Here is a 26,125-nt window from a genome sequence, read left to right as displayed (position 1 = left end):
CAGTAATATTTTATTGCAGGACAAATAGCTATTAAAGATGTATAAACTACAAACAAGGGCAGGCCTAAATCCATAAAAAGATGTTTTATTAGTCCTATGCTTAATTTAAGATAGCTTTTTGTAATCAACAAGAAGGTAAGGTTTTTATACTTTCTGCTTCTGACAAATAGTCCAACATTAATAGAATCTTGCATTAATCAGAAAGTCTTTCAAACTCGAGTCAGAAGTGGGATAGTTCTGGTCCTTCACAGGAAGAAATCATCTGGCAAACATGCTTATACCCTTATCCAAACATCGTGTTAACATAAAATACATTAAACAGAAGATCAACATGCCTGGGCCTTAAGAGACATGCAAGTATACAGGATTTGCTGCTGAAATTACAGAGTTCCAGGACATGGTTTTTTTCACCATTGCAAATACTGTTACACACCCTTTAGAAATGATCACTGTTATAGAGGTCTTCTGTCACAGCCCAGATTCTGTGCAAGTGTGTCATAGCAAAGTGACTGTTTTAATAGCAATCATGTAGTTGACAAGACCTTGGTTTAAAGTAGTTCCTATAGGTACATATTTTCTATACTATGACGTAATACAGTCAAAACAAGAATTTGGCTATGCTCAGTATAACAGATTCTCAAGTGCTTCAGAATAAAATTGCTTTAAAAATGAGAAAAAAAATTAAGAAGCTGATATTTTCTCATATATATGCACAACATACAAAACTATAATCAAAAGAGTAACTATGTTCCACTGTGTAGCAGGCTAGATTACAGGCTGTAAACAAGCAGCAAGATCTTTTGATGCTTCAGGTGCCAATGAACAAGCTTTTAATATTAAGTGTTTTAAAGGAGTTTATGTTCTCGTTGAAATAGGCTTAACATTTAATCTTGTAACTAGTACATTTTCGAAGTTGTACAGTTTGAAGTAGTGTTGAAGTTCTGGTATTAACTACAGCTTTCAAGATATTCTTCAAAAGCTTCCATAATATCTCTCTGTAGATAGAGATCAATTACACAGGACATCTGCAAGAAAGCAAATTGGTGCATTTTCAGAGCAGTCAGACATTAATGAACACTGTGCAGGTCAAATAATTAATAGAGATTTAAAAAAAAGCTACAAAGCTTCTTCCCCTAAAGTGTATGCTTCCTCTGTTATTACAAGTTTGAGCATACAGGTTGTTGAAGCCCCCTCTGAGAAGAGCTGAACAGAATGAAAGCTTCAGTAGACCTTAGCTGAGTCTAGCGTGATCTCATATTGCAGGTCTTACATTCCATTGTACAATATTATGAATATTTAAAACTGTTTAATCTTAAAAAAGAAGTAGCAATTAAAAACATTCATTACCTATGCCAATAAAACTAGTAAGTTTTAAAAAAGCTCACTTTTGGTATTTCAGATGAGAACAGTATGACTAGCACTTTTGTTGACATGGAATATGTTAAGGAGGGTAGACAGCTTGCAAGACTTGAGGTTTGAATTTATTCAGAAGGCAGGGACTCTAAAATTTGCTTTTGCCATGCAATTATTCTAAGCTTATGGGAGTAATAGGACCAAGTAGATAGTTTTCCATATTACCTCACTTGAATACCTACTTTGAGTTTCCTAATTTCTGGACTAACTCTTCAGGTAGCATAGTTCTGTTGTTGTCAGTCATTCAGGTCCTTTAAAAAAAGGACCTGAACTAACATTTTTTATTCTCTACTAAAGTCAAAACAAAATCAGCTGGCAAGCGTCAGCAACTTACTGCTTCTCTCCTCCTGCGCTCTTGTTCCATTTTTCTAGCCAAGTTACGGTCTTGAACAAGAGTATGTTGTTGAGCTTTGGGCAGTTGTTCACTCTTACGCTCTTCTTTTTGAGACTCACGGTCTGTCACTGCTGTGGCACCCAATCCTGTATATTCATGGCCCCTTTAAAGACAGGAGAAGAGATTGGTATAGGACAAAAGTTGTTTCTTCTTTTTCTTTGTAATGAGCCTTTGCACCTTAACAGAATTCTGCAAGTAATTTAAATCAGTGCATACCACTCAAATTGCGGTTCTGTTTTATATGTTGATTCATAGCAATTTCCCTTTGCAAGAGGTATGTGCATGCAATTGGTAGGTTAAGGTTTCCCACTTTCCATTTGCAATCTGTATGCATACAGGATTTATATATATGCTATGCAAAACCTACATACACTTTCTCCGAAAAACATACACACTTAATTTTCTGTTACTTTATGGGCCTATGATATTTTGCTTCTACCTTCTTCAACTCATTATCCAAGGTAGGTTTCACTAACTTCAGGCAAGCATCATGTCTTATTCCATACAACTACATGCCTGGCTTCCTCCTCATGGAAACCGGTGGTAGCTGAAGGTGCCTGGACTGTTCACCATATGTTCTGAACAAGAAGTGTACTCTTCAGTCTCTCAAATGCTCTATTTATCAAAATAATACACTCCAAACAAGTGACCTAATCTAATACAGCTGGCGACGGGCAGGAGCAGGAGAGTTTAGGAACCTGCTCAGACTAATCTTCCACAGGGTCAAACAGACAAAAAAAATCAAGACTCCTGAAGAGGGAAATATTACAGAAAACAGAGTTCCAAAATGTGGCAAACAGCAATCTAAGATATTTCTGCAATGCAGTAGTTAGTAGGCAGTCAGTTATCCCACTCAGCAGAATAACAGAATAGACCTCAGACTGGGATACATATATGGGCACTCACTAAAACAGTGGCTGCAAACAGCTAGGGAAGAATAATATTTAAACGTATGTGGTTACAAACCTGTCTGGTTTTTGCGGATGGTTTTGTGGTTCCGTCCTAGCTTGTACCAGAGCCCTTTTTAACTCCTGCGCTTGCTCACTCTTCCTCTTTAATGCTGCTTTCCTGAATTCTTTGAAGCTGTCAGCAGATGCTTTTATTGGCGCTGGAAGCATCATTGTTTTACATAAGCTTACCCAGGAATCTGTATTCTTAAATCCTGTATCCTGAAGTTATTAGAAAAAGGAAGATATGGAAGAGGCAAAAATACAACTGATCATCCATTCTCTGCTTAGTTCTTGCATGAGCACAATCTTGTTTTGGCTGGATTTATTGGGGAATATCTACAACAAAATATCTGTACTTTGGCAGAATATTAGTGCAAATACAGCAATATAAAGTCTTCAATATGTTTTCTCATCAACTTTGAGATTCTTTAGCAATATGGCAGAAATCATTAGCATTTGTATCTATTCTTACCCAATCCTTTACATCCACCTCTCCATTTTTTAATTCCAGAAAACATGAATTCACAAGACTGAGCTTATGCAGGGTCCATTGATAATATTTCATTATAAAGAACCTCTATCTAATTTCTAGGTATAATCTTTACATAACAATAGCTTTGTATTAGGCTTGTGGATTTTGTTTTAAAAACCCGTTATCCCCCCCCCCCACACCTCTATAGTGGCATTTTCTTCACAGTGCAAAACAGCATAAACCCAATATTCTTAAGTACTGCTTCCACTAAAAAGCCACGTGTTTATGAAGGAAATACATATTTTTGGAGTTGAATTCAATAGGTTAGTTAATGGCTTTCATAAATGGATAAAATGCCTACAGAAAAATCCTAGAAATATTCTAATTCAACAGACTACATACGAACTTTTTAGGTCTAGAGGCTGATGTGATCAATTATTTAGACTAATGATTTTGATTTGATGCTTTCAAATAGCTGATTACCCCAGAGTAATTTAAATTATAGGTGAAAAAATTCCTCTATTCCTCCATTTAAGATAATCTATTGCATGCTAGAAAAAACTTTGCTTAACTTTCATAAAACTCTTCAGATTATTTCCCAGTTTTAATAATGTCATCAGAAGTGCATTGCCCTGTTTCAGAACAGATTTTTCAATAGTACCTAAGGTTATACTCCACACTGGCCTTATTTTTGTTACTGGATAAGCAAGGAAAAGCACACTAATAGCTTGAATATTAAAACTAGATCAAGGAACACTAGTTCCTTGTTCAAATATTAAACCTAGATGGTATAAGCCATATTTTTGATGATAACATAGATATATTATTTTTCACTTAATCTTATATAATTTACTTTCTGAAATAATCAGAACCCATAGATATTTTTTTTCTGTATTTGTTTTTAGTACTAGAAATGAGATAAATCTGTACAGGTTATAAGAATGCCCAAGACCAATCAGATACTTGAATCATAAGAGACCAAATTTTTAGAGCAGATCCCAGGACAGGGAATTATTGATCCTAGTAAGCATACCCCAGCTCTTCTCAAATAAGGTTTGAGCAACACTTACCTTGCTTGGAATAATTTTGGATTTTGGCTCTAGCGTGTTTTTACCATTAGGTATACAATAACCTGATGGAAGAATAAAAAAGATTTTTCACTCACGTTGATTTTATGGATTCTTTTCCTCAAAGCTAAGCAATAAAAAAATTAGCCACTCTGGGAAGGGGCTTAAGAATTTACACTGCAGTTATTTCTTATTATTAGGTTCAGAATGACAGAAATGCTCTCAAACATTTCCTAAGCTTAAGTTGAACCGGACCACTTCTCTGCTGTTTGAAGCAGGGAAAGGAACTGTTAAGCTCAACTATAGCTGAGAAATTAACTCCTGGTTAATTCTAGGAGAGGCCCCAGCAGAATGCCAAAGTATTTGGTCAGAAAGTCTCAACACAGCACCTTAGCAGTTGGTCCTCTCCTGTCCCCTCCCCAATCAGCCTTCTTCCGCTTTGATTCCAAATTATTTAAGAGTACATCATTCATTGTATAAACTTGTTTTGCCTAAAGCTTTCCAGCCTATTTCCTTTTTTTTTTTTTTTCTTTTAATGAGCAAATAGGTCAACTGGTAAGGACTAGTCATCGTATTTCCAGTAGCCTACGGGATGTACTACTACTCCATGCTGTTACCTCTTTTATTATTATATAATCACTATTAACTTGTGAGGTAAGAACCCCCAGCAGTTCTACAGGTAAAGTGGAAGTGCTATTTTGACAATCCACATGTTTTGTGTGAAAAACACTTTCCCCAAACATTTTAAGATTTAAAAAATCTTCTTAAATGCAGGAACAGATGCAGTTTCCTATAGTCATTATTGGTAAGCCTAAAAATAGACTTCTGTACTACTAGGGACTGGCCAGAATATCACAAGTGTTTAAAAAAACCACTTATTGTAGGGTAGAGTGGGTTGTTATTTTTTAATCTTCTGTATTACTTCGTTATATTCCCTTTCTAAAGAGCTTCTAGAATGAAAATCTAGGTGTACTATGAAAAAGCCACTATTTTAGAACAGGATATATACAACACAGACATTTTATAACGTTCAGCAATGATCCTCTACTGCAGTTTGAGACGTTTCAGTATTTAAGTAAATGTTTAATAAGAAACTTAACATGCTGTGGGTTTTTTTGTTGTTGTTATTTGGTGGGTTTTGGGGTTTTTTTTATGCAAAGGATAAAGGATGTTTGAATCTCAAAGGCTGAAGGCAAAGCATCAAACCCTCTGTCAGCTCATCATAAAAAGGGTTTTCAGAAAGACCTCACAGCCTCCAGAAGTCAAGACAAGAACAGTGCCTGGTCTGTACCCTCTGCCCCCATGCATTGCCTGTAAGATGGTATAATTGCAAGTAAGCAGGAAAGAGGTTCTACTATATAGTGGGATAAAACAGAATGAAAGACCTCTGAAGCTTTTTTATGTCCAATAGTACCCTGAAGTACTAATGAAGAGGGTTCCAAGTCCTGATGTCTTTGTTCGCATGGATTCCAGGTCCAGTTAAGCAAAGTCTACCTAGATCAAGTTCTGAGAAACTTGTATTAAGGTGTCCCTCAATACAATAGGCACCCATCTTTCATCAGTCATTTATCTTCATACAGGCTTGAGAGTCTTGAGCAATGAATACACCAAAGTAAAGCAAGAGCTTCATATACCCAAAAATATCTATCCTTGTTGTTAAGATCAATTTTATCAACCTGTTATACCCACCAAAAAGATCTACGTGAAGCAAATTTAAGTTTAATTTAAGTTTATAGACATGCCTGTCTTACACCTGTAGATATAATATAGGAATATGAGGCTGTGTCAAAAGTATTTGCAGTCGTGAGCCTTGAAACATGCATTTTAGGATACTTATAGCAATGCGAGCCTTCACAAAACCTCTCATAGAGGGACATTGCTTTTTTATCTGAAGGGAAGCTTGTGGTTACCTGTTTCATAAATCAAGCTTCTCAAGTCACCACTAAATTCAGCAATACACCAAGCCTGCACCCATACCATCACAGGTGTCACAAGTGTAAAATCAAGAACCCGTGTTTCAGAGATGCAGGTAACCTCACAGAAATGCTTAAGACAGTGGGATTCTTTACAAAATTCAACAAGTTGCTCTAAGCATCCAATTAAAAAATGAGTTTGGCTAGTTTGATCTAAGTAGGTGCATACAGTACTAAGCACTCTCTGTACTTCATATCAATAGATTGCAGGCTTTATGAGTTCCAGATAACAAAGTTCTTGTTGTTTAAAATAAAAAGTGCCATAACCCTGTATTTCCCTACAACTCCTTCCAATTTTCTACAGAAGCTAGTAGTGGAAAGGCTAAGATAACACTGAGCACAACTGGGGCATGTATCATTGCAGGAACAGTCAAACACCACTGTATTATGGAAGGGGGCAGATAACCATGCTCATGTAACAGTGTTAATAACTCTGCTATGCAACATAATACCAAAGTTCAAGTATACTCAAAGGCAGTCTCATTACTGGATAGTTCCCATGCTAAATAAAGGAGCTCCTCTACAACTGTCCCTTAAAAAAGGGGAGAAAATAGAAACAGTACAAATTAACTTTCTATTCCTAACCTTCATTTAAGACTAAGCATTAAACAAGCACAGAAGGGAGCAAGCTTTCTCAATTGTTTTGGCTATGCTTTTTTCTATGACTATTAGAACAGTGAACTTGTTTTATTCCTGCTTGTTTTTGCAGACCTTTAATGTATTAAGGTGACACCAGGATCTTGATAGTTCCAGTCATGCAGTATGCAGGACAGGAATTCCAGTTTAGGCACCTCAAAACTTTGTAAGAAAGACTATTACCTGAAACTATGCAAACCACGTACCAACTCCAGCAAGCCTCAATGAAAGGGGTCAGTATGTGTATGGGTAGGTGTGTTAAGACCATAAAAATACCACATAGAACATCTTGGAGAACTAAACTTCCATTTTTAGAGTTGCTTTAATACAAGTCAAGAACCCAGCATCATTCTTTGGCAAAAATCAGAGTTCATCAGTGATAAGGCTGTGCCTTTTAATTTCATCAAGTTTTCAGAAGCTTGTTCCCTGCCCTGTTCAAGCCTACACAGGTAGTCTAGAGAGAAAAAAAGTAAAGGAAGAACCTAAACAATCATGTCTGGTAACACTACACTTAGCACGGGTATTCAGTGTCCAGTTCAGAATTCTTTACTTTTAAATAGATATGAAGTCTGATGCAGCTCTGCATGGAGCACAGCTTTCAGGGAACCTTTCTTCTTGTAATTATTTCAAGTTTTTTCCATGATGGAGGCCTGTTTGACATTGCTTTACTGTCAGATCCTTGTCACCAAGAGCCAGAGATGGTGACTCAAAATACAAAGTGCCCTGGGAAAAAGAGCTCCATGAAGCTTCATCAGAAGACAACCTAAAGGCCAGTGAAGTTTGATAGACTGGAGCATTGGTTCTCTCAGACTTCCTGGAACACTGGGTTACTTATATCTAGTACTAAATCAGAAAGTTAAGTTCTTAAAATACATAAAGGAAATTACTTTTTAACACAGAAGTTAAATGGATGCTTGGCTCTTCATTATTTTTTTTTTAAAGCAGCAAATCAAAATGAAACAGAAAGAACAAGGGGAAACTGCATCCCTTCCATTATTCTGCAAACTGATTAATGTACATGGTCAGCATTTTATTTCCTTAAACCAAGTTCATATACATTTCTAACTTTGCACCCCTGATATCAGTTACAGTTTATTATGAGTATACATACTTTGTTCTTGACTTATGGATATTGAATCATCAGTTATCTCACTGGCTTGAAGTTTATTAGATTTGTCTAGATGTATTGTTTTCTCAGCTTGTTTATTCCAAGCAGCATTGTCAACCTGGGAAGTTGTGTTGGATACCTAGAAAAGAAATTAGACTTCAAAATATGTTCTGAAGTGCTAAACATTTGGATTCTTATACACCAGCAGAATTAAAGATTTAGAAGCTTAGAGCAGCAAATTGTCACAGGTCTAGCTTCTGTAAACACCAGGGAAGAATTAGATTTTGTTCATGTTGTGGTAGTCAGAGAATGTTCTTACATTAACACTTTGGATTTAGATCATGAACTGCTCAGAGGTTCCAAGTGGTGGAGTGGGTAGAACAAGAAACTGATACAAGCTCTTTGACTCCTGACATAGTACAACATCATAGAAGTTGGCTTTTATTGTAAAACCAGTTGCTCCACTCTGTCTTTATGGATCAGAGTGAAGGGCAGCTGCATCACTTCAGGCTTAGTTTTTCTCTATGCCAGATTGTGTAGTAATCCCCTTGAACTGGGGAAGGAGTTGCATAAACCTGAGTCTCATAGCATCTACTACTTACTGCCTTGGATAGTGGATGCAAATGGCCAACGATAAGTTGCTTTTATTCCTTTCTTGTGCTCATAGATTCAAGAGATTGTTTCTATCCATTTCCGAAAATAAAAGCTATTAAAACCTGGCTGTAACAGGTGTGTTTGAAACCATGTTGAGAAAGATAAACACCTTAAGATAGATCATGCTTAAGATCATGCTGCTCCAGTAACATCAATAACTTCCTTTGTAACTGAGGCCCTTCTAACCAGGATACTCTCCAAGAACGTGTTAAGGCAAATCAATAGTGACTAAATATTTCACAATCTCATCTACAACCCTGAAAGCCCCAGTTTCTGTGGCTTTAGGAACAGGAAAAAAAAGCAATACACTTCTCCAAAACAGGAATATATAGTGTAAGATGCCCACCTCTTTTGTGAAACTGTAAGGTTTACAGGGTGGGCTTTTAGCTTGTAAGCATGCAAGTATTACTTAAGTTTAAGCTATAGCACTGAAAAGAAATAAAATAAGCTTTATAGGACATCATAAAGTTGATATATATTGATCAGCCAAACTCTTTCCTTTTGTGTTGCAGCCAACAGGCAATGAATTAATGACCTATTAAAGGACAGGAATCACTTTGTTAGTGGGGTTTTAGATAACTCTTGTTGTAAACCTTAGGTGGCCTTTGTTGCACCAAATTCAAGCCTGGAATATTGCATTCATTGGGGAGAAGCATGTATTCACCTCTGGGAGAGCACGTGTGCACTGGGTGACAGAAGACTGATCTGTCCTTGGAGCACTCTGAGGGGTGTGCTGGTGTGGAGCATCATGCAGAGCAGATACACCTGAGAAAGAAGCAGTGTGTGATTTCCCCTAACATGCAAAGGGCAGTCCTACATCTCAAAATTAGGTCACCTTTTAGATCTGTAGATTAACTAGATATAAAGATATGTATCCTAGCTGCATGATTTGAGACAGTTGTTTTTAATTAGTTTTAAATTGATTTCTCAGTTAATCAGCTACTAGCTCAAGCTGTCTTTTACCAAAAACTCAGAAGCATCTGAAGTTTAGACCTTTTGAAGTGAGGGAGGGAAAAGTATAGCTCCTTGGATCAAGTTCCTAAGCAACATAATTTTTTTTCTCTGCCAACAGCAATCCATTCAGAGTGCCTATGGCACCAAGTCTTGAAGTCAGCTAATAGGTATTTCATACATAAACTTGAGTAGTGGTGATGGGTTTAAGCGTCTAGTTCCTGCTTTAAGGTGTTCAGTACTTCCCATAACCCTAGGTTCATTAAGGTATCATTTTCCATCTCAGAGGGAGGCATAAACACTTCCTCCTCTTTTAATACTATCCTGCCCCACAGGTGCCCCAGCAGTCTGAAACGCTAGCCAATCCTCAGTGCTGCCACACTTTTATTTACATCGTGCTCTTTATAACCCATACCCTGCAAGAACTTTTTCTATTACCCCCTTGATAAGCTTATTGGGGTAATACAAACATTAGTCCTGCCATGCCTTCTTTCCTTAGCAGTCAAGTAAAGCCATGATTCTTCCCAGAAAAATGTTACCTGGGGGATACTGGGCATTTTGTTCTGATGGTTTAAGTGATTTATTCTGTAAAGGCTGAAGCCCCTGCAGTACATCGGCAGGTGGCTGCTGCAGTTCAGATGATCCACAAATTTGCAAGCTACTAGTAAGAGATGGGGGCTGTGCTTGCAGAACAGCATTGGAGGTTGTCCTCTGTAGACACGGTGGTACTCTCTAGAAAGAGATTGCAGTAGTTAATATAGCCAAATCTCAGTTTTTATAGCTATTTGATTCCCTCTCCCCACCACCACCCACATTTCTATTGTTTATAGAATTCAGTAGTCCTTTATTGTGATACCAATCTGGCCTTTTCTAAGAGTTTAGGTGACAAAACTCCATAAGGTAAAGTTCACCGCCTTGATCTGACAGATACAGAAAACCCATAAGAACAAAATGCAATATCAGGATTTGAAGCCTGATGTTTGTTGTAACTCAAAATCAGTTAGGGGCTGTTAGAATTGGCTAAACAAAGCTTAATTCCTGTATCCTGTTTTCTCAAGTTTATTGCTGTCATTCCATCACTGCAGAGGCTGGACCTTTTTAAACCAAAAAGTGTGTTGCATAATCCCTCCCCTCAGCCTGTGCTTATGAAGATGCAGAAGCAGCAGCTGAATAACAAATTTTCAGCCTAGTTTCCTGTATCCAACTAAGCACTTTAAGTGAAAGCAAGTCTATTGTAAGAAGAATGAAGGCTTTGCTGTGATCTTGCTTTGCTATCAGAGGTCTCTATCACTGGTAGCTTCAAGGGACATTGCGAAAGGCAGCTAACCCTGACAAGAATTAACACCCACTGTATATACAAGAATAGAGCAATTCAATCTTACAGGCATTCAAAATTATTCTAGATTAAACTACTGTTGCTCATAATACCATAGTAATAAGTAATATAAAGTACCCTGAAAATTACTAGTGTATTGTACAATTTGTTTATTTTCAGGTATAGAAGTGAGGTTATGCATAGGAAGAAAAATATTTAAGTGGAGTTTGCACTGTTTATTAGGTCAATTCCATGCTCAAAGATCAAGTCAGCATGGAAATTTTTTGGGGGGAGGGGGGTGGGTGGGGTGGGGTGTGTGGAGAGTTCTTCCACTTTTTCCCTACTCCTTCACCTAATGTAGAATTATGATGATTTTAAGAGGTAAAAGCCTCAGGACTTCTCCCAGTACATCAGTTTTTATACAGATACATAAGCTACTTTTAACAAACAGCAGAATTTTTTATCTCCATGTAAATCAGTCCTACAGAAGTAGCAGCATTCAAGCCACATTCATTATTTCCTGATAAAGTTATGTCATTCCCAGTGCCATTGTATGTAGCATAAAACTTTGTTCAGGCCAAAAATATAATATCCATTCCAGTCAGTTTACCTTAGGCTTTTCCACAGAAGTTGGACAGTTCTGCCTGGCTCCAGTCTGTTTTGAGTAGGTTTCTGTAACTGCAAATACAGCGAGGTGGGCAGAAAGAGGGGGATGGAAAATATAAAACAAGTCATTCACATATGTTTCATTATTCACACATACAAGATTGAGTTGCAGTTGTACCTAGAGAGCCAAACCTCACAGTGAAAGGAACATTGTTATCTTGAATACTTTGACTTCAGCTTGATGTGTTTAGAGAACTTCTCCTGCAGGATCAAGGTTTTTGCTGCCATCAATGACTTTACTGTGTTCACTTCCCCCAACTGCAAAGGGCTGAGCACTCATCTCACCTTACACTGTTACCTCATACGGATACCTACATCGTAGACCTCTAGTTTGGCAGATCTGTTCTGTCCTAGAAAACTAAATAAGAGTTCTGTGCACAGAGAGAAACATCATTCTGATATCCTGATGCTGCAGCACTGTCATGTCCCTTGAACAAGCTTGAGACATCTTAAGAACCAGTGTAGACTTTGGCTCTACAGTCAATGCTGTTGGTACTTTTGTCCCTCAGCTAAGGGACTAAGCCTTACCCACAAGGTAAGGCACCCTTCACGCTGCAGATCAGAAGATGAAAAAAAGTAAATTACGCTTTCAAAACCACAAGAGTAGGCTGTAGTCAAGTCTCCAGGTTAGATACACAGACCTCTTGCTAGCTGATTTTGGTCCCTGAAGTTTTTCACTGGTAAGTTGAGTGGATTTGTAGGTTTGTGTGTTTGTTGCTGCCCCTGCCCCAAACTCAGTACTAAGACACTCATTTAATAGCACTAGAATTGAGCCTTCAACATGGAGTAAGCCTACAAGGGTAACTGAAATCCTTGGTAAGCGTGTGGAACAGCAGATGCTAACTGAGAAGGCAGATGTTTTGCCTACACAAAGACAAAAAGAAGCTTTCTGACCCGATTCACAGTCGCTGCTATCTGAGGAGCTAGAATCACTGCTAGTACTGCTGCCAGAGTCTGAGGAGTTGCTGCTATCGCTCAGTCTGCTTGGTCCAATACTGGGCTCAGCACTGTTTTCAACTGCAGGAGAAAAAAAAAAAAAATTAGAACAACTTGCAGTGGAGCAGTCCTCCTATATAACACTAGTATCAACCTTGTTAGATCTATCCTCGCATATAACCGTTCATCTTCTGCCATTTTCTTGTCCACTGTCCATTTAGCAGTGAATTCAAGACCTTTGTAGAAGAGGGAGATTCACCATCAGCAGGCTAGTTGAATTAATGAAATGGCCAAGGAGGAGCTGTAATCACACAACTTACAGTTCGGAAGTAGATTAAAACTGTGCTGTCTTAAGACACAATTCAGAGAGTTTCCCCCCTAAGTTTTCTTGCTGTTAAGAGACTGTTTCTGTGCTTGTTGCTGCTGCCAGACTTGCATGCTAAGGTCTTTACCTATAGCCAACTCTTCTCTTTCCCAAGCCATATGTACTCCAGAATTTTCATCTTTTGCCACCTCCCCACCATCTGACTATTTTGCATCTGCAGGGTTGATTTAACTCAGTTTATAGTGATTTTTCAGACAAAAAGCTTTTTCAGAGCGTGTTGCTCTGATGGAAGCTTTGAAAATGAGAAGCTACATGGATACCCGTTTCCCTGGACACGGGTCTGTGTTAAGTGCCAGCTTAAGCTCTTCCTTAAAAAGAAGTCAGATGCTAGTTGTAAAGGTTTCCTAGCCAGTTCCCTCCCTCTCCCCACAACATATCCCTTGCAATTTATTTCAGCTGCTTCTTTAAGCTTTTCTTTCTAGAATCTTTTCAAGCCCTCATGTGTATCAGACAGGAAGACTGTTGACTGAACTAATACCGAATGCAAGCCTGTGTCTTGTAGGGCTGCTTCTATCATTTCAGCTCACTGGTTTTACATAGGAGCTTAACAGATATCCAATAGAGGGCAATAATAGCACTCACTGGTTTAACAAGGAACAGCTTGACCTATAGTGGTAGCATCAGCTGCACTTATCTGTTGACAGTCCCTGATGAGAACCACCTTTAGATATGCTCAAGCATGTACTGAATTTCTAGCTTCGATATTGAAACACATTATTGCCTGAAAAAAACTGAATTGATTCTCCTAGGGCACTTCTTTAAGACTAAGACAACACAGCACACCTGTCACCAATGCAAAACTTTTGCTCCCATGAGAGCATTAGTGAGGCTGCAATCTAACAAGTATGACTAGTTTGTTGCTCTTGAATCTCTAAGCCACAGAAAGTGAGTTGCAAACAAATACATACTGTAGGACACTCCTCCTCCCCCTCCATGTTTTCACATGTCAGCATAAGGGAGAAGGTGTTCAGCATCCCTTAAACTCTGAAGCCATTATCATCTTTACTTGTAATAAAGGATTAGGTGCAAGAATAAGGAAGATGTTTTAGACAGTACAAGTAACTGGCCAAATTTGCTGCTGTGACTTCAGCTCACTCAGCATAGGAAGAATCTTAAGACTAGCAATGGGAAGCCTAAGAACTCAACTCTTCTGAGAAGAGAGTCCCCAGCTACATAACAGTACAGAAGCCCAAGGGGAGAATCCTACTTTTAATTTTATTCATTTGCAACAGAAATAACTTAAGAGTATTACACTTTATGTTCTCCTTCTTTAGGTTTAGTTGACCATTGACATCCAGTAGTCTCTTCTCTAGCTCTTGTTTCCTTTCAGAATCAAGTTGTTCTTTTGGCTTCGTTGTTTTTTTAGCTGCATGTGAGACAGAAGTTAATGTTGCAGCAAAACAGAAGACAAATCTAGCAGGTTTTGTTTTTGTAGGCATCATTTATGCTACATACCCTGCTGTTTTCTTGGTCTTTTCCTCAAACAGGTTGCTACATATTTCTCTAGTTCTCTGAGTGTTGAATCCTTTAAAGTTTCAAAGTCTATTTCTATCTCATCAGGGTCAGAATTACTCAGTGAAGGTTCTCTTGACTGTATTATATGGACTACTTTCCGAAGCTTATCTCCAGGGAGTTTATTTATGTCCAAACTCAACTGTCTTTTTTCATCATAATTCATAGGCTTGGCACCATCTTCATCTTCTGACTTACGTGCCAACAAGACCTGCTGCATGGTTTTCTTTGATTGACTGCAAGAAAAAAGTATACTGCAGTAACAGCAGTTTAAAAATAATTTGACACCCACGCAAGTCCCCCACACTTACATGTTTAAAGACAGCTTTTTCTTAGATTTCTTCTTGTACTTTAGATTTTTCTTCTTTTCAGTCAGGCTTTTTATTTTAGCTTCTTCCTTGTTCTTACTTTTCTCCTTTTTGTCCTTCCCTTTTTTCTTTTTCGGTCTAGGTAAGTATGCTTTGGTCAAAGCCCGCAACTGCTGATTAACAGCTTTAAGCTAGCAAACAAACAAACAAAAGCCAATAATCTTTGGCAATATAGGAGGAATAATAAAATGGTCCTAAATATCGCAGATTTGTGGCAGCTGAGCTGATATTAATAGGATGTTTGCTTTTTAAATTAGGTTTACTTTCCAAGCATCTTACTATATTATATATTAGTCACAGACTACAGATATAGAAGAGGTAAGGCTATTTATTTTATGCAGACATTTCTAACAGCATATGTCTTGTAGCATCCTGTGAGGAATAAAAATGCAAAAATCACTGTAGGAGTATCCAGCAGCCTCTCTTTAATTTCAAGTGCTTGGGAAGCACATAAGTGCCTTACTAGGTTAGATCTCTACAACATTACGGAATTAGGCTAGTGGGACTGGGCTTGTGCATCTTCAATCCATAAACCCCAAATATTTTGCAATATAAACCAGCTAGATGGAACATACCAGCAGCTTCAGAGAAAGACCTAACAAGTTAAGCCTCATGGGAATTAGAACGAAGATGGACAGACAATGAAAATAGAATTCAGAGACACTGAAATTCTTCACTATCACAAAGGCTGTCTTGTAGACATTTGGTTGACCTCACACCTATATTCATAAATTGATGATGTATATGCTACTCTTAAAATACTGGAAACTAAACCGCCCCTCATTTGACTAGCAGAACAAATGCTAGTTTTCCCTATAGTTTATAGGTACAGCAGCAGCAGGTTAAAGCATTATGTTCAAGCAAAAGCAAGACCCATTCCACTCAGGCAGTGAGGCAAAGCTCTGCTTCACATCAGCATGAGATTCCTTCCATTTACTTCAGAAAACTCAGCATGAAGTACAAATTCAATTACCTGCTTTTGTGGCTCAAAGGAGACAGAGCATAAGAACAGAGCTCTTTAGCAGTACGAAGGAAATGCCATTGTTGGAAGAATACGCCACTAAACTACCTGTGGAGTATCTGTGTGCTCTGAACATATCACAGCAACACTTTTTTTAAAAAGTTTGAGAGTTGTCTGAAGAAATGGTAGGCAAAAGTAATTTAGATTCACTAAAACCAGTTTGTATTTGCTGAGGCACTATTCACTTAAAGTTTGGAGGTGTTTCCAAACAGGAATGAAGTTCTGTATTAAGAAAAACAAATTACTAGAGAATCTTTTGAATACTGATTCTTGGTACTTAGTTTTAGAATGGACATTTGCAAGTGGCATTATCAGAGAGATCATAAGTCATGCACATTGAGTACTAATGCTTACTTGCTCCTGCAGCTTTCCAAGGTGCACTGTTCTTTCCTGTTCAGACTCTTCAAATGATTTTTCTTCTGTAGAGTCATCATTACTGCTCTCACTGGAATAAGCTTCTGTCATTTCTCTTGTAGGCTGTGACAGAGGAGCACTTGCAACAAGTTCATCAGGGATTTTGGCAAAGTGCATCTCGAAAACATCCTAAAGAGTTAAGTTTGGGAACAGCAGAGAGGTCAACATGCTTTCAGACTTCTAAAAGCATTATGAAGTTTTAGCTTGTTTTCTAGAACTACACAGCACCACAGTAGTTGGTAACATTAGTAGATGCTACATCAGGCCAAGGGATGACCACAAAGGAGTCTTACAGTCCGACTTTTTTTTTTTTTTTCCGAGACTGACTTAAGTGATAACTCACCTGAAGTTTTCTTGCCATAGCAACTATTTCATGGTCTGGAGAATTATGTTTGTAGCAGCTCATGAACATTAATCTAACATCTGTAGCAAATTCTTGTATATCGCTGTATTCAAAATTATCCAGTTTCTTCTAGAGGAAAAGAAAATTAATGCACATTTAGGGCTTAGGAGTAGAGAGCATTGCCATGAACTGGCAGAAAAAGAGGAGGAACAAGAATTATGATATACAGTATCAGTTTCAGCTTGCATCAAGACAGCATATATTGTAAGAACCATTATGGAAAGACCTGCTTCTCATGTCAACCTTGTCCCATTAAAAGAGGAAATTCTCTTACTTTGTTAAACAAATTTGCTAACTAATTGCTGTAACTACTTTGTAGCACTAAGTCAAGAAAACAATGTTTGGGTGATTTTATTTGGTCAGCTCAGCTCTTGTTTTAGATTCTAAGCATGGTATTTATTCAAAGTCTATTCCATAATTGTTTGAGTCAAAGTAATGGGCTAGAAATTGGGAAATAACCTTTACATTGCACAAGCCAATTTTCAAGATAATTCAATAAGCTATTGAAATTGAACCCTCCCCACAAAAGTGGATCTTAACCTGGCTAAATACTTCAACCCTAAACAGATGTACCCAGAGTTCATGACACTGTGTCTCTGTTCATTTTCACATAAAGTGTGCAAGGTGTCACATAAATACCCAGTGTTGAGGTTCCAGGGCACTTCACCAAGGATACTGAGATTCAGAGAAGCAAAAGTTGTCATTACAGAATTACATTTTGTTTTATAGAGCATTAGCAACGGCATCATGTATACAGATTGAAAGATTTTTAACAGGCAGCCTGCTTGGTAGTACTTCCTGGAGATGGTAATTCCCTCATTACTTGTATTAGCTTGTTCAACAGACAGGTAGATTGTGACTATGCACATAGTCACAATGAGACTTAGAAGACTTTCCTTAGCAAGCTGTGCCTTAGTTTGTTGAGGTGAGAGTATGTTGTTTCTATGCCCACTACTTCTCTGAAAGGAGAAGCAGCTTTCATTACACCTTTTCAGCTAGCACGATTAAAACTCAGTCATTACACAAGTTACTCAAGCAAGCACACAAATATTCCAGTTCCCTCCGAAACCGACTTACTTTAATGGTTCCTAGGTCTGTAGGACATTTGGTGATCCCTTGGTTCTCACCAAGTGAGAAAGATGCAACATTTACAGGTTTCAAGAAAGGCCATGAATATGCTGCATGTTTCTTTGAAAACATTTGTTTAAGTATTTCATTACAGTGTTTTAGTTGTTCTGACAGCTTAATCTTTTTAAGAATTTCAGGTGACTGTTGAGAATCTGGCAAGTATCTCTTCAAAAGCTTTTTCTGTATCATACATTCATTTTCACCTCCGCGTGTTTTAACAGCTTTCTTTTCATTAAGTGTTGCAGAAGATTCACCACTTGCTATGAATGTTGAAGTAGTAGGAGTTGTAGTGTCAGCCTTCCTTTTCACACCTTTTTTTGCCTAGGAAAAGAAAATTTCACAGTTCTGAAATACAGGTGTCCAGAACAGTGAAAGAATGGTCAGCTTTCAGGCTACACAAAGAAAAAAAATATCTAAAAATTGTCAGAAATTTTGCAGCTTTTGAAGTCAGAGCAAAACGTGGCATTTTCACAAGTTTAGGCTGAAAACCTACAAAGGCCTTACAAGATCAGTGCACCAAGCTCAATCTTAGATGTAAAGGAAGGAACATGGTGTATGGCAGGTCAGGTTGTGGTCTGGTTTTAGTCAGTTGAGAAGACTCCAACTGGCTGGTAGGTTATGAACTTACCACAAGGCGAGTGCCACGGAAAGGGGAAAAACTAGTGCAATTCATTTGAAGTCGGGTTGAACAGCTTTATGCACAAGGTTTATCTCTTTCTTTAACCTAGGTGGTATTTAGTTTGGAAACAATACAATGTGTGCTTTGTCATCAGCATTCAGACTCTTAAGTGTAAATATACACTGTAGGAGAGCCTATTCCTCATTAGAAAAGCAAAACCAAAGCTAAGTCAATACAAGAGTGTTTATCTGATGAAAACATCAGATGTTCATATACAATTCAGATTTGAGTTAACAAGAATTTGCTTTTGTGAGTTACTAACACCTTCCAGGTGAGTTACACAGCATTTAAACACACACACTATTTTTGGGGAATCAAGTATTTGATTTTCCTTGAAAATGTGAGAAGTTAATAAATAAAACTTAGAAAGACCTTTATTTTAATACTAAAACCAATCTACACCTCAAGGGAAGAACAGTTTCTACATTAAGGTGAAGCCTGCAGAAGTATAGTAATACACTTCATGAATGAACATCTTAAAGTTCACTTTGTTTCTTCAATAACTACATTTAAACCCCATATTTATAAGAAAAGATGTACCAAGAAGTCATCCCAATTTCTGCTTAGTTTCTAGGATTAGTACTGGCCCAGTTATTTAGCAGAGACCCAGAAGATTTAGAGATCTCTTACTATCTTCTATCACAATGGAGGTTTTGAAAAAATTTGTAATAAGCATGGCTCCTGTGGTTTTGCTGTTAGCGCCTGGAGGAGCAATTTCAATACCTTTCTTTCTGAAGGTTATTTGAGGAAACTTACTTTTGTTATAGGGACTGCAGCTGGCATTAAAGCAGCTAGCTGAGCTGCAGACAAAGGAGCTAGTGTAACCTGCTGCAGCTCTTGAGTCTTCACTGGAGGCTGCTTACTGCTTTCAGCTTGTTCCTGCACTGTGCTTTGTGCATTTGAAGTCCCAGGGTTGGGCTGCTGTGTTTCTGGTTATTTTAAAAACAGAAAGTTTTAAAGTTAGGTCTTAAGTGTTGCAGTTAGTTTCTTTCATAATCAAATGGAACAGTTAACAGAACCGTTCTTCAACATCCAAACTATACAAATGAATACAAACAAGACCATTGTTACACATAATCTGGGTATCCTCTACTATTCAGCACCATTAGTACCTCAGCTAGAATATTGTACCAAGTTAGGTATATTTGGCTTCAAGACAGCTGTGGATTAACCTCACAGGGAAGGTTAGAGACACCACACTAAACCCTGTACATTGAAAAAACATTCTTGCCAAGAAGAGAATCAAGTTGTTTTCTACAGACACATGAAGACCAAGCAGCAAAGGGTGCAAACTGCATCACAAAGGTTCAAGTTCCCTAAACATATTTAAACCTGCATATATTGCTTAGCACTAATACAGATCTCTGTCACTGATTTGAGGACAGTTTAGACCAAGTTTTTTCTGTATTTGATTTGGCTGATTAAATTAGTAATGGCTTTTCCAGCTCTGTGATTCTGTTTATTTCCCATAGAAGTTCACACCTATTAGTTTATATAACACAACACTGAGCCACACCATGATGTTCTCTGAAACGGAAGTCAGCTGGGTTTTTTTGGTTTTGGTTTGTTTTTCTTTTTTTTTTTTAACAAAATAAAGGGAAATTCAAAAAGAAGTGCTTAGAACATTTCAAAATTAGTACAGGCTGCACATTTGTGTGTGCAAAGGGAATGAGGGGACTTAAACAGCATCAATTCTAGGAAGAGTCTGTTATGAAAGCATCTCAAATTGTTGCAATCATTTGCAAACCAAAAAGCTAACTCAGCTTCCAACACATTTCTCAGAAGTCTTTTCTGGCAGTCGCTTGTACCTGTTCAATCAACATATTCTGCCAAGGCAATGAATTGCTTGAGATTTTACTTAAATAAGCTAGTAAAAGCAGAAAGTCAACTGAGTATCCCACTCTTCCTCCTAACCCCCTAATTTTTTTTTTTTAGAGGACCAAGAAATGCACTGCTTTCCCATATCCACCTACCAGATCACTGAAACGTAGCGTTGCTCCTCAAACATACCTTGAGGAGAAAGCTACAGAGATCTATCAAACCGTAATACTGTTTTGAAGAAACACTTGTTTTGGCTACTGCCAGCAACAAGGGCCACCATACCACATCACAGCATATGAAGTCATCAGGAGACTCTGAAGAGCTGTGTAGTTGCATAGTTAAATAATACAAGCATCTGTTAAGTGAGCCAGTAAGAACTGAGCTAGCCAATATTACTGCTCCATGGCTGTCAGAAGTCAAGTAATTAAGAGGTATCAGGGTGAAGGAGTGTCACAGCTCTTTGAAGACATAGCTAACATTTCCCCAACAACCGACAGCAGTACCTCCAGGTCAATTTGGAATGCTACCTCAGATGTCTCCAAATTAACCCACTGAGATGCACATGTGATTCCAGACACGGCGTAGTCTCAATTCTATCAATATAGGTATTTATTCTGTAGCAATGTTGAGAGCTTACATTTAGAAGTGAGCGCTTTGTACAAGTGAAACATTATAAAAACAATTAAAAAGACATCAGAAGTTAGTGATGATAACAAATTGCAGTCAATCATCTGGCCCCTTGCAACTAGGCTTCCCAACATCACTTCAAGCAATTTCCTCATAAGTTTGAGGTGTTTTGGTTGAATGGTCCTTTTTGTGGACAAGAGCATTGCATTTCAACAGAAGTTTGCCTGTGAAGCTATGCTGTTACACTACTGATTAAGTTGGTAATTTTGACTTTTGCCCCCTCTTGAACACAATTCTTTAGTAGAGAATGGGAAACATAGCTAGTACCTATAAAAAAATATTATGGCTACACCAAATCTGCTAAAGCCTTATAGCAATATTATTACTTGTCTGATATGTTCTGCTAAGAGTGGAGAGCACCTGACTGCTCCAGGGTTGAGTTGTGACAAGCAATGGAAGATTCCATGTTTCCAGCTTTTGCTGGTTTAATATATTAATAATTTAACATGTAATACAGGCCTTACCTTCTGGCTTCTTTCCTTTTCGCTTTCCTCTGTTGAGGATCACTAGTCTTTCTTCTGGTGGCATTTGGGCTATTTTCTGCATAAACACTTTTTCTAGTTCTTGGGCCATAAATACAACATCATCACCTGGCTGCAAAATATAGTCAGTAGGATTCAGAGTAAAGGAGAGGCTGCAGTAATGGAGGGCTACCTTGTAAAATAAGCAGTCTACAGAATCCTGCTCCAACAGATTGAAACAAGCCACCAGCACTAGAGGGGTCTATCAGTCCTTGCTATCCCTGCCCCCTGCCCCCAACTCACTTTAATACAAATTGCTTCATTATTGCAATACTCTTTCTCCCACTGACCTATTGCACAGTCCTACTTGCTTTACATCCATATACTTTCTACAGCAAAGGGAAAAAGGGGTAGATCTGTAACTCCCTTATTCATTCCTATGTTCTGAAGAAAGCTGTTCAATCTCAAAGATACCAAGACACAGCCAACAAACACCCAAGCACAAGGAGATGCTCACACTTCAAGTTCGGTTAGTTAAACTTGCTGGAGGAGTGGAGCATGGCTCAGTGTTGCTAGTCTTAGACTTGTACAGCAGTTACATGGTGCTTGCTGTTCATGATCTCCACAACTGAAGCCCAGAGATCTTGCAGGTGGAATCCTTGTGCAGAAAAGGCCACGCGTGCAGTAGTTGTAACAGCAGGGTAGACTTTGCTTACGTGCCCTCTGTCAGTCCTAGTAGCACCCCCACACCCCCCACCCCATTTCAGGGAAAATACTTTCCCTCCCAGAAAAATTGTGCAGACATTGACTGATTTAGTGCAGGCTTTAATAACCATTTGTTTGGTTTAGACTTGTTTGCATTGTTCAATAGAATCGATTACTGGTAAGAGGTTGTGTTTCACATACCTTGTTATATATGTAGCAGTTCAAGAACATAGTTTTAAAGTCTTCAATGCATTCAGCTGCTTTTGTGTAGTAATTGTGTTCCAGGCGCTTTTTAATGGTGCCCAAGTCCATAGGTTTCTTTATAATACTGTAATAATCCTGTCATTTTGAAAGACTTAGTCACATATCTTTAATATTAGGACATGAGGATTCTTACACATTTAGTTATGAAAGTTAAATTACAAGAGAGAAGAATTGTATTATGTTGGAAGGAATATTTTATATGAAGGAAAACTTTCCCTTATAGTCATAGGTACCACAGAAGTACCTTCACCTCATAATTTCTCCTTGCTTTTTCATAGAACATCAACCATTCAAAGGCCCAAAGAATTTATTTCAATAGGATCCAGAGCTATAGTTCTCATAGGTACTACTACCAGTATATGTACTTCTCATTTGTTATCTCAAAGCCATTTACCTGAAGTAGCACTCCAGTTTATAGAACAGAGGGAACAAGCAGACAAAGACAGAATCTGACAAAGACAAAGAGTCAGTCACTGACAAAAAGAAGCTGCCGAGTTTTCACAATTACTAATCAAATACTTCATCCCCTGGGTTATAATGGCTCTCCTCTCAGGGTTAGCCTAGTGAAGATGTGGCAATGTGACTCAAAGGCAGCTGGAATGTGAACTATTGCGATTAGTTTAGTACCATGGCTAAAAGCTTGAGATTAAGAGCACGAGGCTAATTCCCTGCTGGTGTGTTTAAGAACTCAGAACAGGAATATACCTGCTAAGTTCACATATACATTGCAATTGTGTGGAGTTACTACTACTTCAAGTGTCTTCTAAAGCTGTCCTAATCATCTGGTTTAGTGAACTAAAAAAAAAAGCTAAATACATCAGTGCAGACTGAGTTTACCAAAGCAAAACCAAGAAAACTTAAATGATGCACCTAATAATTAAGTATTGTCCATTTTGCATCTTTAACACTTGGAGGGGAGAGGCAAAGGAAGCAAATACCTTCATTGTCCTTGTTATGGGGCCAGAGGTTTGCTTGTTATTGTGCAGCAGTTGAACTAACACATACTTTTACAAGTCAAGTGGCTGCCTTTGAAATCCAGGGAGGCAGAACTGGCCTGAGGCCAGCTGCAAATGTTGCTGTAACTCTGATTGAATGACCCTTAATATTAACCTTAAGTGACAGTTCCTTCCAAGACAGAAAAAGGGTAAGAAAAGACACAGAAATAGAGTCACTTTGACAGTGCTTTTGGACAAAGTGACCAAATGAATTTGTCACAAGAAACAGCTGCAGATAAAGGCTTTTGTCGGCTCTAAACAGAGCCAATGATTTTGTAGCATTAGTCTTGGAAATTTGGGAGAACTAAATACGATTGATTTTTTTTTTCCCCCAGCTTAAGCAAAGGAAATGTACCATGGTTTTATTTAACATCTTTCTTCTTATCTACCAAGAGCAGTATCTTCTAGGTAATTTGAAATAGTGCTGTGTGAATAACCAGTGTTTTCATTTGGCTGAAAAAGCTGGTGTGATCCAAAACTGGAGTCTAAAAATACCTGAATTAAGACAATTTGTCACTTGACATTATGTTAATTCACTTTGTTGCAATTAAATTGTAACATAAATAAAATCCAGAAGGCAATACAGAACAAGAATTTTAGCATCAGAGCTTCTATTTCCTGGAAAAAATGTTCTACCATTGTGGTATGATGAGAACACTGTATCTCTTTTTCTTCCCTAAGAGACTTTTAATTCCTCTCAAAACTTCAGAGCAAGATGACTAAGTTGATTTGAAATTAAGTACAAGTGTAATTACTTCTATGCATCAACTGGATCCAGATTTGCCCATTTGGTTTAGGGTCAATCAAATCTGCTTTTCCATCATAAAGTATTTGACATTGAAAGAGCCTGGCTTTCTCCTATTAAAAATAGAAAACTCTAGAGGAAAAGAAAATACTTGTTATATGCAGCATTAAGAAATATGGCTAAACCAGTAGGGAGGTAGAAAGAAGACAAGAAAGAACACCAACATCCACAAACTTCAAGAGGCCTGTCTAAGCATTCTTATCATCCCTTAGAAATACTGATTTACTGCAGTCCTAGGTCAAAAAGCAAATTAACATAGATGAAGCATATAGTATGAACCAGAGAAAACCCACAGTTTTCTTGCAGACTTGGATTGATGAAAGCAGTTCATATGCAAAAGTTGTCTTCCACAGTCTGTTGCATCAGAAAATACTCTTTTAAACTAGCATTAATTCACAAGTCCTGTAATACTTTACATACTACTACTCCAATTCTAAAATGGTTCTTACAGGAAGATTCAGTGCTGCTGCGTCTACAGGCTGGTGAAATGGCCAGGAAAAGTTGTGCCTCCACATGGCTTTCATGACCACCCTCTGTAAATACTGAAGCTGGTTTGTTTGACAACCACTATTTTTGTCATTAATATATTCTGGTGGAGGAGGGTTAATAATAGGACAGCACCGGCTTGGAACAGACATCTTTAGCAATTTTGTATATCCGCTTGTTCAAAGTTCTTCATTATACATCTAACCTGGAGGAAAAAAATAGTATTCAGTGAAGGTATCTAGATTTAATGCTGTTTACATTTTCACTTCTTTTTGTAGAGCGTTGGTACTGTAGTCACAGGCATACCTTCATGGTTTAACCAAAACACATTTGTTTTACAGTGCACAATTGGTTGTGCTGCACCACTAGAGTCTAGGAATCCTCCACCTCCCCCCTTCACAAACTGAGTCCTGTAAAAGAGGTTGAACTAAGAAGCAGCTTTACAGCACATGCTGGCCAGTCTTACCTAGCACACAGCAATAGCTTGGTATTACCTTCCTCATGCATCTCAGCCAAGCCACCACACAGAAGTCCTACAACTGCCAATAAAATGTTTTAGCATAAGTCTATTTTGAAATAGTGCTTGTTAAGTTTGTGTATATTCACAGTGGTATTTTCTGCCACTGTGCATCAGATTCCTCATGTACCAGAGGGCTAGAAAAGGTTCATTCCTCTCACCAGTTTTGGATCTTTAAAGAGTACTGCAAGGAGCAACCATAGCAACCATTGTGATTTGTCTTCAGCGCAGTGTTGCTGTGCTGGACAGGGAAAGCAGGTACTCAGGAGTGGCAGAGGCTGTGTTTTTGTGTGCATAACACCAGCACTAAGCTAGGCAAGACCATCACCAAGCATGATTACAAAAGTTCAAGTCCTTGCCCACTTCCTTAGCTCATCATTGAGTTACAAACACTCAGTCAAGAGCTTCGCTTTCTTCTCCCCATTAAGACAAAAAGCACTGTATTTTCTCGTTCTAACATTAGTTCCTTGCTTTACCAATGTAACTATTTCTTTTGTGCATTCATTCGATCAAGCATTACTTATTCCATTCTCAATTTGCCCTGCTTCCTGCTAAAAAATCCGATAACTTGCTTTTCATCATGGTATAAAGTATTACATGAGTTTCATAAAAGGTCATAAACTAGGTAACTACTCTTGTTATCAGCACACTACTAGAATAGCATCCATGCCCTGCACTTGCAACTGTTAACATCCCATCAGACATTACATATCACAGATTTTACATTTTCACTTTTGTTCTTTAATTCGGCATTCAAAAGCATGCCTCTTCTCAAATAGCTCTTGAAACTAAAGAGCTGTTCTGTATTCTGTATATAATTAGACTGAACACATGGGGGAGAAATCAGATCTGTTTTATTGAACAGTATTGCCATCGAGGTAGAATTTTTCTTTTTTTCTTAAAAAAGCAAAAAATATGACCCCCAAATTGTTAATACCA

The 26,125-nt window shown here is 38.0% G+C and overlaps 1 protein-coding gene across 1 annotated transcript; it reads right to left on the bottom strand.

Annotated features, from left to right (window-relative positions):
• Positions 1–947: 947 nt before the first annotated feature.
• BRDT (bromodomain testis associated) lies at positions 948–24,830 on the bottom strand. Its single transcript, XM_037404396.1, has 19 exons — positions 24,633–24,830; positions 22,321–22,458; positions 21,418–21,547; positions 19,202–19,374; positions 17,716–18,087; positions 16,579–16,707; positions 16,176–16,364; positions 14,744–14,931; positions 14,376–14,668; positions 14,173–14,286; positions 12,494–12,616; positions 11,544–11,605; positions 10,158–10,350; positions 9,332–9,432; positions 8,017–8,152; positions 4,300–4,361; positions 2,774–2,976; positions 1,748–1,910; positions 948–1,025 (listed from the first exon to the last, which is right to left on the bottom strand). Exons 1-19 carry the CDS (start codon positions 24,819–24,821, stop codon positions 948–950), a joined length of 3,036 nt encoding a protein of 1,011 aa, XP_037260293.1. The 5' UTR covers positions 24,822–24,830.
• Positions 24,831–26,125: the final 1,295 nt, after the last annotated feature.

The sequence above is a fragment of the Falco rusticolus genome, chromosome 11, assembly GCF_015220075.1.
Source record: "Falco rusticolus isolate bFalRus1 chromosome 11, bFalRus1.pri, whole genome shotgun sequence".
NCBI classification, from domain to species: domain Eukaryota; kingdom Metazoa; phylum Chordata; class Aves; order Falconiformes; family Falconidae; genus Falco; species Falco rusticolus.
The sequence above is the reverse complement of the archived record's forward strand: the minus strand, read 5'-3'. Positions and strand labels throughout refer to the sequence as shown.